The sequence below is a fragment of the Lepus europaeus genome, chromosome 13 (assembly GCF_033115175.1).
Source record: "Lepus europaeus isolate LE1 chromosome 13, mLepTim1.pri, whole genome shotgun sequence".
NCBI lineage: Eukaryota > Metazoa > Chordata > Mammalia > Lagomorpha > Leporidae > Lepus > Lepus europaeus.
In genome coordinates, this window is record NC_084839.1 from 58,747,167 (window position 1) to 58,761,528 (window position 14,362).

The 14,362-nt window shown below is 36.1% G+C and overlaps 1 protein-coding gene across 4 annotated transcripts in view; it reads left to right on the forward strand.

Annotated features, from left to right (window-relative positions):
- EHBP1 (EH domain binding protein 1) overlaps positions 1–14,362 on the forward strand; it is a 378,411-nt gene that overhangs the window by 289,198 nt on the left and 74,851 nt on the right. For all 4 annotated transcript variants that reach the window (XM_062209516.1, XM_062209514.1, XM_062209518.1 and 1 more), the window contains one exon: positions 11,893–12,040. In XM_062209516.1, coding sequence (XP_062065500.1) covers positions 11,893–12,040 — 148 coding nt within the window. The remainder of the gene's footprint in view (positions 1–11,892; positions 12,041–14,362) is intronic.

Sequence of the window (14,362 nt, forward strand, 5' to 3'; positions counted from 1 at the left end):
TTTCTTTTCATATGACACATGGATGTCATACTTCTGAAGGGTTAAGTCTTATTTATCTGAATGGAACCACAGGACAGTTTTGCAGAATACTTTAGCACAAATACCTATGGTTTACTTTGACGTTACATTTTTTGTTGGTTTCTTTACTTTAAATACTTGAACTGTTAGACCTTTTACTTTTTTGCTGAGAAAGATGTATTTGTACCAGATTAGAAAAGCTAAACTGTTTCTTTACATTGAATAATCAGCCTGTCATGACAAATCTATCTCCTTCTGCATGAGTAGGTGCCAGTCTGACTGGCTTCTTTTAGGCTCACACTGGGTTTTAAGCTAGATCCATGTGCATGACTGGCAGTGCATTTGTTGGGCCAGATCTAAGGAGCCAGAGAGCGTTCAGCTCCTTTTTGCCTACAAAAGAGCAGCCAGACAACCAGCAAGAGGCCTTGGATGTAACACAAGGTGATACTTACTTAGTCAGCCATTCTTCTTTTTTTCTTATAATTTTTTTAAACCAAGAAGTTATCAATTTCACAAAGAAAAGAGGAATTAAATTATCAAAGAGTCCTCTTTTTGGAGACCCAAACTATTTCTGTTAGTTCTGCTAATGCAATTTGAAGTTTTCAAAAACAAAATAATTGCTTTTATAATCCCAAAATAATTATTTTTAGAGAAATATAGTACCTACCAGGAAGTCATATGTATTAGTTAGATTAATAAAAGAAAATATTATTTAGAACATAAAACATTATATACCAGATAGCTTCCAAATATGTCAGAGAAAGACTTGGTTAATAACTTAACTTGATCGTAATTTTATGTTAAAATTCTTTATTTGTATAGTAGTAGCAGAGCATAATACTAATCAAAACAAATACTACAATTAAAATTAATATTTTCTATAACTAAAACAGATATATAGAAAACTAGAGCATGAATATATTACTTCATAAATATTAATGAAATCTAAATTCTTAAAATGTGTATGTGTATTTTCTGAATTTGTTCTTTTATATTCTCTATTCACATATTAAAGCCTAAATTTCAAGCTTAAATTTACATTCTGTTTACTATTTTGTCTATGTATTTTAAACAAATCCAAAATTTAGTAGTTACTACAAAAATAAATGTAATCCCCAGGGTTGATCAAAGATTTAATCTGACCAGATGGGGCAAACTTGAGAAAGATTTTGACTTTCCACTCTGTTTTGCAACAAGAAAGGCTGATTTCTTTCTTTCTTTCTTTCTTTGTTAGAGAAGCAGAGATCAGGCCATCCCCAGAGAAATGAGCAGGTGTGGCCATTTATAAGCATGTCTGCTTATATTACAAACCAGCATAAGAAAAGTTTGAAATGGGTTGAAAAGATCTGCTGAACAGTTTTAGGGTTTCACCATAAATCCTATTTATTTAGTCAAGAACTGATCAAGTTAGCAGTAAACTATGTAGTCTACCTAAACCTTTAAAGTAGTTGTAATTTTATTTTTTATTTTGTTCTATCTTCTGTAGCAAATGAATAGGTGCATTTTGATAATCCTTGCCTCTGGACAAGCACAGAATTCTTTTTTCTTTTTTTTGGAGGAAGGTGGGGGGTTCTATTCTGAATGCCTAATAACAGAGCCTTGCTTCTTGTCTAATGATAACAGAGTGGCAGTCAAGTTCTTTTTCTTAATTTACTACAAAATTAAGAAATTTCATGGACCATTTTGAAAACAGAATCCTGTGAAATATTACTAGCCCTAAGTAAAATTCTTTTAAAAAAAAAGTTATAAAATTTATCCCAATTAATTAAAGTCCGGTTGCTAAGACTATATGAAATACTGAAAACAATACAAGTATGTATAGGATATTGTATTATTGAGGGAGTTAAGGGATATGGAATTTTGGATTTGTTGAGTGCTTTGTTCTCTAATAAACAGAATTTTTTCAGAGAGTAGGAGTACAAGCTATGTTATTTGAAATAATGTATTTTTAAAGTTTTGTTAAAGCTCATTTCATGTAAACGTATATAGACATATTTCTTAAATAGAAAGACTTTTCAAGTAAAAATTTATAATATTATGAAAGACACCCTTGGGTGGGTTATGATCTCAGCAGCTACACTGACAGTTTCTCATGTTCTAATTCACCTTCACAAATCCATCGCATCATTTTTTGGCTAAAATAATGTAAATCAGTGACATTTGCAGCAAATATAAAAGGACCCCCATGGCAGCCTTTTTTTTTTTTTTTTTTTTTTAATTCTTAAGATCCAAAGGCTGCTGAAAGAACAATTGAATAAAGTTGAGGATTGGAGAAGCTTGATTTTCTTGTTCTCTGTGAAATGAAACTCTAGTCTTTTTCTTTCCCTTCCCCTTGAAAGCAAAAGTCTGCAAGGGGGTTGTAGCTGTGTCAAAGCCGCTGGGATGCCACTGCTGATCACTTTAATTACGACGACTAAGGAGGATAAAATTAAAAGTAGCACCATTGAAGCAGTGGAAGAAAGCTTGCCTAGATGTCGGTGAACTGTGAAATATAAAAATTGCATACCAATACATTTTTATGGAAAGGAAACAAGGAATTACATTACTTATTCTTGAAGAGTTTGTCCTTAAATTATCAAGTTTTACTACTACATCGATCTAAAGCAGATTGTAGACCATTTCAGAAAGATAAGAAAAATAGTAACTTGAAGACATGCTGTGAAAGGGCTAAATATTTTTCAGCTTATGTCCAAAGTGGTTAGTTCTGATCCATCTTTTCGATATTTGAATATTTTAAATCTGTTGTATTGAAATATACACCTTTTTTTTTAACTTACCAAGACTTTTGCCTATCCAGAAGATATTAGCAAAGAGAAAAGCAAAGCTTAAATGTGCTACATTCATCACTTCCCTAAAGGCTTATAACCTATGATTTGGAACCTAAATTTTAAATGAATGTAAATAAATTAGTTTCTCATCATCTCTCTGTATTCAGTAGCACAAAGGGGAATTTAAATAGATTGTATAGTCCAAGCATACATAAAGAACTGGGATTTTTAAAAATCAGAATAATGGTAAAGCCTTGCAAAAATACTCCAAAACACCAGATATATAATGGATAGGACCAGTGTTAACAAATTAAACAAACACTGATTTTAATTCTTACTGTGCCATTTACACGATGGTCATTGTATTTAAGTAAGATTTTGTTTCTATCAATTTGGGAATATGGTAGCTGTCTCACAGTTTTGGGAGGAGTAAATAAGACAACAGATAGACATGTATGAAAATACTACACAGAGCACAGAACTAGTATTTGCTCAGAAATTTGTTGTAACTTGTAAACTGATAGTCATGGAGAGGGAGGCCTCTCAAAAATACTACTTCCATCATACCCTCCAATGCATAGATCCCATTTTACAAACACTAGATTACCCTGTATTATTTGCTGTAGTTCTAAATAATACTATATAGAAAAAAGGTAAATGTCAGACTGATTCTTAGAAATAGGAAGTATAACTACTTTAGTTTGTTTAAGTGTATTGAGAATAGGCCAGTTAATGAAAGAAATGTTAAGTTTCCTGTGTATTGAATTTTTCAAGTATACTTTTTCTTTTAATGACAGCAGTATTCAAAGTTGCCATACCTCTGACAACAGCCAAAAGATTCCCTTTTTTCTCAGGGGACACAGTAAACAAAAAGTTTATTTACAGTTTTGATTCACTGTCTTTTTTTGTATGTGGAATGGTTGATGCAGATAGCAAAAACACATTTCTATACTTACATAGGTTCAGGCACACCTTCATTGTCAGAAATACTTATTTTCTACATATTTGAGTAGTTTTTGCTGAATGCAATACTAAAATAATAATCACTCTCCCTACTCTGAATATTTTATCCTTGAACCTGAAAAATATTGGTTTTTTTCAGTTTAAAAAAACATAGATTTTGTTTCTACTTAAATATTACTACAGAGACTGACTTTTAATATGAGCCTATATATATAAAATTAAAATGGGATAGTATTACTTACAATGAGTCTGGAGATAATAACCTAGAAATTAGTACTATTAACCTAAAATTGGTTGCATAATCAATTGCTATAATTACAAGCTTTTCCTTCATGGCTCTGACAATTAACTTTTATTTTCTCATTGGTTCTTTGTCTTAAAGGAAGTTAAAAAGGTGAGAAAACAAACAAGGCAGATAGGCCCACTGGAGAGCTCTAGGCCCAAGCAAAATTGTCTCTGTGGTCTTAGGACATTAGTAGAAAAGTAAATTAAGGCAATCTGATAGGGAACAAGAATTCTGTCAATCAGGCTCAAGATTTTGTGCTGTGTCCATAAACTTTGTTTACTGTAGGGTTTTATGAGTTGTAACCTGCTCTTGCAGTCTGTTAATGAGGCTAAATCTTACTACTTGAGAATTGAATTACAGCACACCTCTGGGCTAATGGTTATAAACAGAAACTCCCATTAGGGCTGCATTCTGATTTGTTCATTTGCATTTTTTCTATTGTGTAGAGAACAATGATGGGTAAATAAGCACAAACAAACAATTTACATGGAAATTGATAAAGTGTTGGTAATTAGTATTTAGAGTTGGTTTTATTAATGATTGCCTGCTTTAAATTACACTCTTGGTAAGCTCTCAGAAACATTTGCACATGGGAGTATTATTGGGAGGTGGGAGGTAAAGCTGAGGGGAAGTGATGGCTTGTGAGAAAAAAAAAGATATGTTCCCATTTCATATTCAGAAAGGTGCAATCATTTATTTCATTTTAACTTAGTTAAATTGACCCAAGACCACTTCATCTTAGTCTGAATCATGGAAGTCCAGCTCTGTAAGAAGTTTTTATTCACGCAGCGAAATTCAGTTAAACCAAGTTGCCTAAGGCAGGTTAAATAATGGTTTTTATTAGTGCTCTTAACTTTTCTTAAGTTTGAAAGATGAAAGTTTAGTAAAAGCTCATTTTTCCTCAGATGGTCATGTAATTTGATAGTTTGGGGATCAAATAGTTTGGTGGTAAGAAGAAAGGCTCTGGAGTTAGGTAGACATGAACTGAACTGGCTCTGACATCAGTTCTAGCTGTGACCTTGTGACTCCAAATATTCTCATTGATAAAAATAGGGTTATTAAAATTAAATGAGAACATAAAAGCTCAGGAAGTATCAGCAACCATCACCAAAATTAGCATTATCAAGTCTACATTTACTTTGATACCTGGTACATTTTCCAAGTTCATAGTGGGGCAAGGTGTTCTGGTGCAGCAGGGACTCCTGGATCTGGTATGGGGTGCCTGATTCCTGCCTGCCACACTCCTTCCCTTCGAGCCTCCTGCAGGTGTGCCTGGGGGAAGGCAGCAGATGAAGGATTAAGTACATGAATCCTGGCTACTCAGGTGGGAGACAAGAGTGGAGATTTGAACTCCTGACTTCGACCTGGCCCAGCCTCAACTGTTGTGGGCATTTGGGGAGTGAACCAGTGAATGGAAGATCTGTCTCTCTTTCTCTCTCTTACTCTGCCTTTCAAATAAATAAATCTTTTTTTTTTTTTAAAGAAAGATTTATAGTGAACTAAAGGTTTTTGAATGTTAACTTTAGCATCTTCTGTCAAACCTTTAGCATCTTCTGTTAAACTTTACCCACTGCATACTCCCTCACATCTAAATAAACTTGTATCTCCAAATGCTAAGAAAATTTCCCTTGAATGTTAGACCTCTTTTCTTTTGTCCCTATCACAGTACTCATCCTAGGAGGCCTAACGTCTCATCTCTTTCCTTCCTTTTCCTAGGATTCTTTTTTTTTTTTAATAATAATAATTTTTGAAAGGCATAATGATAGATTTCCCATTCACTAATTGACTCCCCAAATGCCTGCAACAGCCTAGGCTGTGCCAGACTGAAGCTAAGAGCCAGGAACTTCATCTCGGCCTCCAACATTGGATGGCAAGAACCCAAAATCTTGTGCTACCTAGGCACATTAGCAGAAAGCTGAATCAGAGGGAATTGAACCAGGAGCTCTTATATGGGATGCGGGTATCCCTAACAGTGGGTGTTAAGCTATTACACCACAACACCCATCCCAGGATTCTTAGAACAACTTTTATCATAAGTACAAGTATATTATAGAAAGTTAGAAAACACAGATAAAAGCAAATATAAATATCACATTTCAAAACCCAGAAATCTCCATTATGACAAGTTAGTGTTTGCCCTTCGAATTTTTTCTTTGTATCTATATGTATATGTGTGTGTTTATTTTTCTAAGATAGCAAAATATGGTTATTACTATATCAATTGTATTTTTTAAAAAGATTATTTATTTGAAAGGTAGAGCTGCAGAGGCAGAGAGAGAGAGAGGTCTTCCATCTGCTGGTTCACTCCCCAAATGGATACAATTGCTGGAGGTGGGCTGATCCAAAGCCAGGAGCCAGGAGCTTCCTCGAAGTTCCCCTTGTGGGTGTAAGGGCCCAAGAACTTGGGCCATCTTCTGCTTTCCCATAGCAGAGAGCTGTATCGAAAGTGGAGCAGCTGGGACTCAAACCACTGCCCATATGGGATGCCAGCACTGCAGACAGAGGCTTTACCTGCTATGCCACAGCGCTGGCCCCTCAACTGTTTTTTCAAGTTATGTTTCCTCTATGTTAATAATATGAGCATATCTGATTTTAAAAAATTGCTCCACATTGGCCGGCGCCGCGGCTCAATAGGCTAATCCTCCGCCTGCAGCACCGGCACACCGGCTTCTAGTCCCGGTCGGGGCGCCGGATTCTGTCCCAGTTGCCCCTCTTCCAGGCCAGCTCTCTGCTGTGGCCCAGGAGTGCAGTGGAGGATGGCCCAAGTGCTTGGGCCCTGCACCCACATGGAAGACCAGGAGAAACACCTGGCTCCTGGCTTTGGATCAGCCAGTGCGCCGGCTGCAGCAGCCATTGAGGGGTAAACCAACGGTAAAAGGAAGACCTTTCTGTCTGTCTCTCTCTCTCACTGTCCACTCTGCCTGTCAAAAAAAAAATTAAAAAAAAAAATTACTCCACATTATCCTTTATAGTATTTGTCCAAACTAGTATCTAACCTAAGATTAATGATGGCAGTTGGTTAATTGTTTGTCTGTATGTTGCATTTTCCTAATTCTGATTTGTTAAAGTGACTAGGCCAGTTACATGAATATCTGACCTTCTGAAATTTTTTTTTTTACTGCTTTCTTGTAGTGTCATTTGTCATGTTTCTGTAACCTCTGTGTTTATGATAACCTGAAATTGTATCTAAAGGCTTGGTAGATTCACTTTAAACATTTGGACTAGAATGTTATAGATGGCATGCATTTCATGTGCTTCACATAAAATATGTATAACATGTAGTTGAACCACATTAATTAAGCTAAGAGCAATCCTTAAACTCATGATCTATAATCTCTTATCTAGTTCTTACCGCTTCATTTACAAATTAAGTTTCACCTTGAAACTAAAAGTAATCTGCATGATTTTTTTAAAGATTTATTTTATTTGAAAGGCAGTTAGAGAGAGAAAGATCTTCCATTTGCTGATTCACTCCCCAAATGGCCACACGGCCAGAGCTCGGCCAGTACTGGGCCATATGGAAACCAAGAGCCATGAGCTTCTTTCTGGTCTCCCACTTGGGTGCAGGGGCACAAGCTCTTGGGCCATTTTCCACTGCTTTCCCAGGGAAAGCAGGGAGCTGGATCAGAAGTGGAGCAGCCAGGAATCGAACTGATGCCCATATAGGATGCCGGCACTCCAGGTAGTGGCTTCACCTGCTACACCACAGTGCTGGCTCACGTATGGTGTTTCTTAAGCATATGTTCCAATTATTGTTGCTGTGTAATAGACTGCCCCAAACTTAGTATAGTAAAAAATCATTGTGGTATACTCCAAATTCTGTGGTTCAGGACTTCAGACAGGACATATGGGAATGTCTTGTCTCTATCTCATATTGTCTGAGGCCTCAGCTGGGATGATCTGAACAGCTGGGATAACTCAAAATAGCTGGAGACTGAGATTATCTGAAGTTTTCTTCATTCTTGTGCCTGATACCTAGACTAGATAACCCAAAGCCAGATGTGACTGGGACTATTGACAGACATCTGCACACAACTCATGCTTCTTACAGCATAGCAGCTGGGCCAAAAAGAATAGAGAATGCAAATGTTTTAAGAGAACTAGACAGAAGGAATAGGGCTTTTCCTGCCCTAGCCTTAGAAATCACCTGTAACACTTCCACGTTCTGTTGATTCTATACAAGTCACTAAAGCTGGCCCAGAGGAATTAAACTCCATCTCTTATAAAGGGAGTGCTACTGTGCCATTTTTTGAGGATACTCTCTGTGCAGCATAATATGAATATCCAGTTCCCCAGCAGACAATTACCTCAGGGCTTTAATAATAGTTAATAATCCTTGCCTGAATCATTCATTACGACTCACAAAGTGATGTTTTTACAATTCTACTTTTTTTGGCATTCATTAGCTGATACTGTTTTTATAAAGTAGAGCTTTCTTTCATTGATTGGTACTATTTACCCTAAAATTCAGTTTCCACTGGAAAAACAAGATAAATAATTGAGTCTTTCCTGTTAATTACTGATTTTCAAAACTTATTTCAAAAGCTGTCTCAAATGGTAACAAGAGTTTTTACATCTCACTTTTTGAATATCATGGACTTGAATTTTCATTGTTTCAGTGTGTGATTTTATTGATTGAATTCATTGTAGTCATTAATCTTTTTGATGATGAAATTGTCCCAGTCTGTCTATGGGAGCTTTAAGCTTGTGTCTGGGTCCTCATTAACTTACCCCATTACTTTTGACAGCTTTCCTCATTTGTAGCCATTTCAGGGTCTCTGAAATAGTTTCCTATACTTCAGTTTCACCCATCCCATTTCTAGGCTTGTCCCTAATGCTGTTCGTTACCAAGTTTGGTTATGCCTTTTAAATTTTCAGACTCATTAATCTCTAAAATTTCTTGCCATTCATTATTCCTTTTTTCTTGAAAGCCACTTCTACTTTGATTCTCATGATATGTGAGTGCTCCTGTTCTCCTCCCCCTCTCTATCTCCTTTTCCTTTTCTAATCTAGATGTAGGTGTTTTCCATGTTTTAGTCAGTAGCCCTTTTTCTTTATAATACCTTATCAGGTTCCTTCATTTATTCCTATAACTTACTGTTTTATAGTCCTAGTTTGACCTCACATCCTAGCATTTCCTAAGTACCTGTTAACATCTTTAATCAGATGTCCTGCCAGCTCTTCAAATGTCTGTCTCATTCAGACTTCCTCTACCTTCCTTTTTATAGTTCTTTTTAGTTTTTCTGTTTCTATTATTAGTGCCACAGTTCTACTAGTTACCCAAGTTTAAAACTCTGAGTCATCTTTTTCCTCCCTCCACATCTTAATCTGTTACTAAGAATTAGTATAGATACTAATTCTACCTTTAATATATTTCTTACACCATCCTACTCTTGGATCTCATTATAGCGTCCTTGAGTCATACAAGATCCTCCTGGTCTCTTTTCAGTCCCTCTATGCTAACTTATCTTGTGCACTGTTGCGAGATTAATTTTCCATACATCTCTGGTTGGTCAATCTGCCAGACCTAAAAATCAAAAAGACATGCACATTAAAAATAAAAACAAACTTTTAGTAGTTTCTTTGGTCTTTAGAATAAAATTAAAACATTTGTAGTGTTAGAGCCTTTAAAGTATCTACCTAGGTTTGTATTTCTTGCCTTGTCTATTACCATATTTGTGCTACACTCACGCAGATTATATTTTGCCCTTTCCCCCCAATATTGTTTATTACTTAAATGTATTTGTGCTATTTCTACCTCTCAGTCTCTCCTACATTGACCAGTCTAACCACCAATTCCCAACTCTGCTTTCCAAATCCTACTCATTCTTCAGGCCCAACTCAAAAATGTTGATGCTTTCTGTTTGCCCCTGAGCCAAAAATATTCTTTCTTTCTTCTTAACTCTTACTTACATCTTTTATTTTTCATTTGTTTCAAAGAGAGGCAGAGCAAGTACCCTTTTGCTGGTTCACTCCCCAAAAGTCTGCAGTGGCTGGTGCTTGGGTGGATGGAAGTCAGGATCCTAGAATACAATCCAGGTCTCCCACAACAGTGGCAGAAACCCAAATACTTGAGCCATCACTACTGCCTCCTACGGTCCATGTTAGCAGTAAGCTAAAGTTAGCAGCCAGAGCTAGGTGTTGAACCAAGTCACTTCATTGTGTGATGCTAGTGACCTAACTGGCATCTTAACCACTAGGCTAAACATCTGCCCTTCTTGCAGCATTTTGATCATACTTCCTTATTGTATCTACTGTATCTTTCCCTCTGTCTCATATTCTTTTTGAGATCATAAGTATTAAATGTTAATGCCTAGGCACTGACATTGTGGTATAGCAGGTAAAACCACCACCTGCTATGCTGGCCTCCCATATGGGCACTGATTTGAGTCCTGGATACTCCACTTCCATTCCAGCTCCCCCCTAATGTTACTGGGGAAGCAGCAGAGGACAACCAGGAACTTGGGCCCCCCCACTCCAATGGGGGACTGAAAGTAGCTCTTGGCTCCTAGCTTTCGACTGGCCCAGGTCTGGCCATTGAGGCCATTTAGGGAGTGAACCAGCAGGTAGATCTTTCTCTCTCTCTATCTTTACCCCTCTCTCTCTGACTATGCCTTTCTAATAAATAAATCTTTTAAAAAATTTTTCCATGCTTAAAATTTTTACAGCAGTGATAGTAGTGCCAAAGTATGCCATAAAGACCAGAGACTCAAAGATAAATCAGATACAGTTCCTGCCTTCAAGTAGTCAATTCTAATGAGAAGGGAGCATCTCCACAGAGTTATAATGAAACACATACACAGACACACACACACACACAGAACACTATAGTAATATAGAGGAAGAAGCACTTTATTCCTCTGTGGGGAAGAGGGAAGATTCAGTGTATTTAAACTGGATCTTGAAGAATGAGTAGGAATTGAGTAAGTTGAAAGAAGCACATTTCATGAAGAGGAAATAACATATTCTAAGCCACAGGTACATGAAGCTACATGACATAAGCAGTTCTGTATGAATAAATGCAAAGTTTTATGGAGGTTAGGAGATGTTAAGGGAAGATAACTGTGCAAAGATATATTAGGGCCAGATAATTTATTCTTTGTTTTGTCTTAGTAATGCCTTAGTGTATATCTTTCTGGTATACAAAGCAATTTCACATCCACTACTTGTGATTTATAACATTTTGTTAGTAGTCAACAGCTATCTTTGTTTTTTAATTGTGGTTTTAATTATTTTAAATCTAAAAAATCATGTAAGATTTTGGTTTCTTCAATGTATATCCGGGAAAAGTGGGAGTAACCAAAAAAGAATTTCACATCACTATTGGTTTATTGTTGGTTGTTTTTAAATCAGAATTGTATGCAGATGTACTATCCCCTCTCTTATTCCAGCCCCCTGAAAATACTATTTCTTATATTTATCAACATAGGGTAGTGATATTTTCTGGTATCAGAAATGCCTTAGCCAGTGCTATTTGCATTTATTAGACAGTATCAGGTTAAATTGTATTCTTTTTAAAAATAAGTTATTAATTGAAATTCTGTTCTCAGAATTTTCTATACACCTGATTATTTATTAATAATTAGTAATTCCCATTATTTTCTCAGTGACATGTATTACCAAACATTATTTAATTTTAATTTTAATGGATATTTTAATACAGTAATTTGTGTTTTTTAAAAACTGTTTCTAGAATGTCTTTTTAAAATGGTGTGACATCCAACTGATATAGAGCATCCTATTTATAATGTGGGCCAAGCACCATGCTGTAAACCAGTTACTATCATGATGATCAGATTGAAAATGAAATTGCATTTCTGTCAATTACTGAGTTGGCAACTGTTCAATATATCTTAGCAGCAAGATGAAGAGCGACGTCGGCAGCTGAGAGAGAGAGCTCGTCAGCTAATAGCAGAAGCTCGATCCGGAGTGAAGATGTCAGAACTTCCCAGCTATGGTGAAATGGCTGCAGAAAAGTTGAAAGAAAGGTCAAAGGCATCTGGAGGTGAGTTAAAGAATCTTGTATCATATTCTACAGACAACCCAGAAATCCACGGTGGACCTTTTGGGACTTTTTATTTTTTCTTCAAAATGTTCCATCAAAAACGTAAAGTTTCTATCCTATTGATATATTGCAAAAAAGCTAGAGGAAGCATAGCAAATCTGAAAATAACTTTCTGTTTTCAAATCAGCTTTTGGCTTAATTTTTAACAACTCAAAAAATTATAATCCTGGAATATGCTTTATTAGAAAACTCACATAGACTTTGATTTGTTGGACTCCATGATGTCTCATTAATTGTATTAAGAATAGGTGAAATGCAATCAAGTTTTCTACATCTGGTTCATAGGATCTATTGGTGGTGAGCTTTGGCATGGAAGATTTTCAGTTTGAACAACATCTTTAGAAATTAGCTTTAATGATATTCTGGCATTATGGCCTGATATATAAGAATTTTAAATATGTCTTCTATTAATTTCTTCTTCATCTCCTTATTCTCCTTATTCTGAGAGAGTCTTCTTCAGTGTCTATAGAGATTATTCTAAGCTCAATGTTAAGACGAGGAATATATACATGAATAGAATTTTGATTTTGCCTCTCAGTATTCATCTTTATTATCTTTAATATGGAACTTTTTGTGTTTTTTTTTTAAGAGGAGTAAATTCAAGATGCTGTGGGCTTTTTATTTCAAAAATATATGATCTATTTATCTACCAAAACATGCCAGGTACTTATCCTGAGTTAATCTTAGTATGTTAAGTTCACCCTAAAGAGTAGGCAAGTAAGGACTTGAAAAAGACCTTAGAGGGCTAAAACAAAGGCAAGTTATATTTCTAAGTCAATCATAAGTTTCTTCAAAGTAAACTGAAAGTTACTGCTGCTATTTCTTACCAATTCCTTAAATTAAGAGCTTACTGTTGAAGAGAATTCTAGCTAATGCCTATGGTATCTAACCTTCTATCCCATAAATTTGAAAGCTTCTTCTTCAAACAGCTGTTTATCTGTCCCTCTGGTCTTCTCAGGATGTTTATATGATAGTTAAAACCTCCATCTGACCTTTCTAACTCCTTTAATAATTTTATTGGAATTTTTACACATTGCTACTGTAGTGTTATAATAGCATCAGTAACCACAGCTACATTTATATAACTTATAATTTGATTTCACTTACCTTTAATAACAAGGTGGATTTTTATCACAAAAATTACAGATATTCTAAATAAGTCTTAAAAATCTTTGTCTCCTTGTATCTGTGAGTGATAGAGAAAAAAACATACTTTGTATCCTCTGGATATATTGCCCTAAAGCTACTAATGCCACCTTCCTATAACATGGTAAAGCCATATAAGAAAATGATAATTGCAAATGGAAAGGCATCCAATGTCTCTTCTTCCACTGGCAAGCAGATAACAATGCTAAGTGAGTTGTAAACTCTGAGAAGGGTAAGCATTTAAAAGTTTTATTTAATTAATGGTATGGGATTGGTCAGCTATGTAGGTATCTGATTTTTATAATCGATCTCTGGTGAGATTGAGCCAGGACTAGACTAGGCAAAGAGACTGGTATCTTCCTTACATGATAAAAAGAGGAAGTGAATCCTGAATTTGACATCATTCAACACTCAGAGTAAATAAAGTAAGTAAAGTCTAAGGAAGGATTGGAACTGTGGAGTTGGCAAGAAAATACATACTAAAACAGGGAAAGCTAGGTGACATTAAGAAGGGCAGATAACTTATGAGAACCTGATGCAGAGTCAGGTTCTCTATTCCCTGAAGAGACCTAGTGACCAGGATTTATTTCTCCCATAGAATGCAGTATACCACCTTTCTCTCTGTCTCTCTGTCTCTCTCTCTCTCTCATTCTCTCATTGTCCACTCTGCCTGTCAAAAAAAAAAAAAAAAAAAGTTTAAAAAGAATGCAGTATACCAAGGATGTTGGAAGCAGCCGAATTTCACATGGTAGGCTCTTTAAAAAAATATATTATTATTATTATTATTTACTCGGAAGGCAGAGTTACAGAGAGAGGAGGAGGAGAAGAGAGGAAGAGAGAGAGATCCTCCATCTATTGGTTCATTCCCCAAAGGGCAGCAACAGCCGGGGCTGGGCCAAGCCAAAGCCATTAGCCAGGAGCTTCTTCCCATGTTGGTACAGGGGCCCAAGTTCGTGGGCATTCTTACGCTGCTTTTCCAGGCCATAGCAAGGAGCTAGATCAAAAGTGGAGCAGCCGGATCTTGAACTGGTGCCCAAATGGGATGCTGACATTGCAGGCAGAGGATTAACCTGATACAACGCAATTCCAGCCCCTACATGATAGGCTCTTATGAGA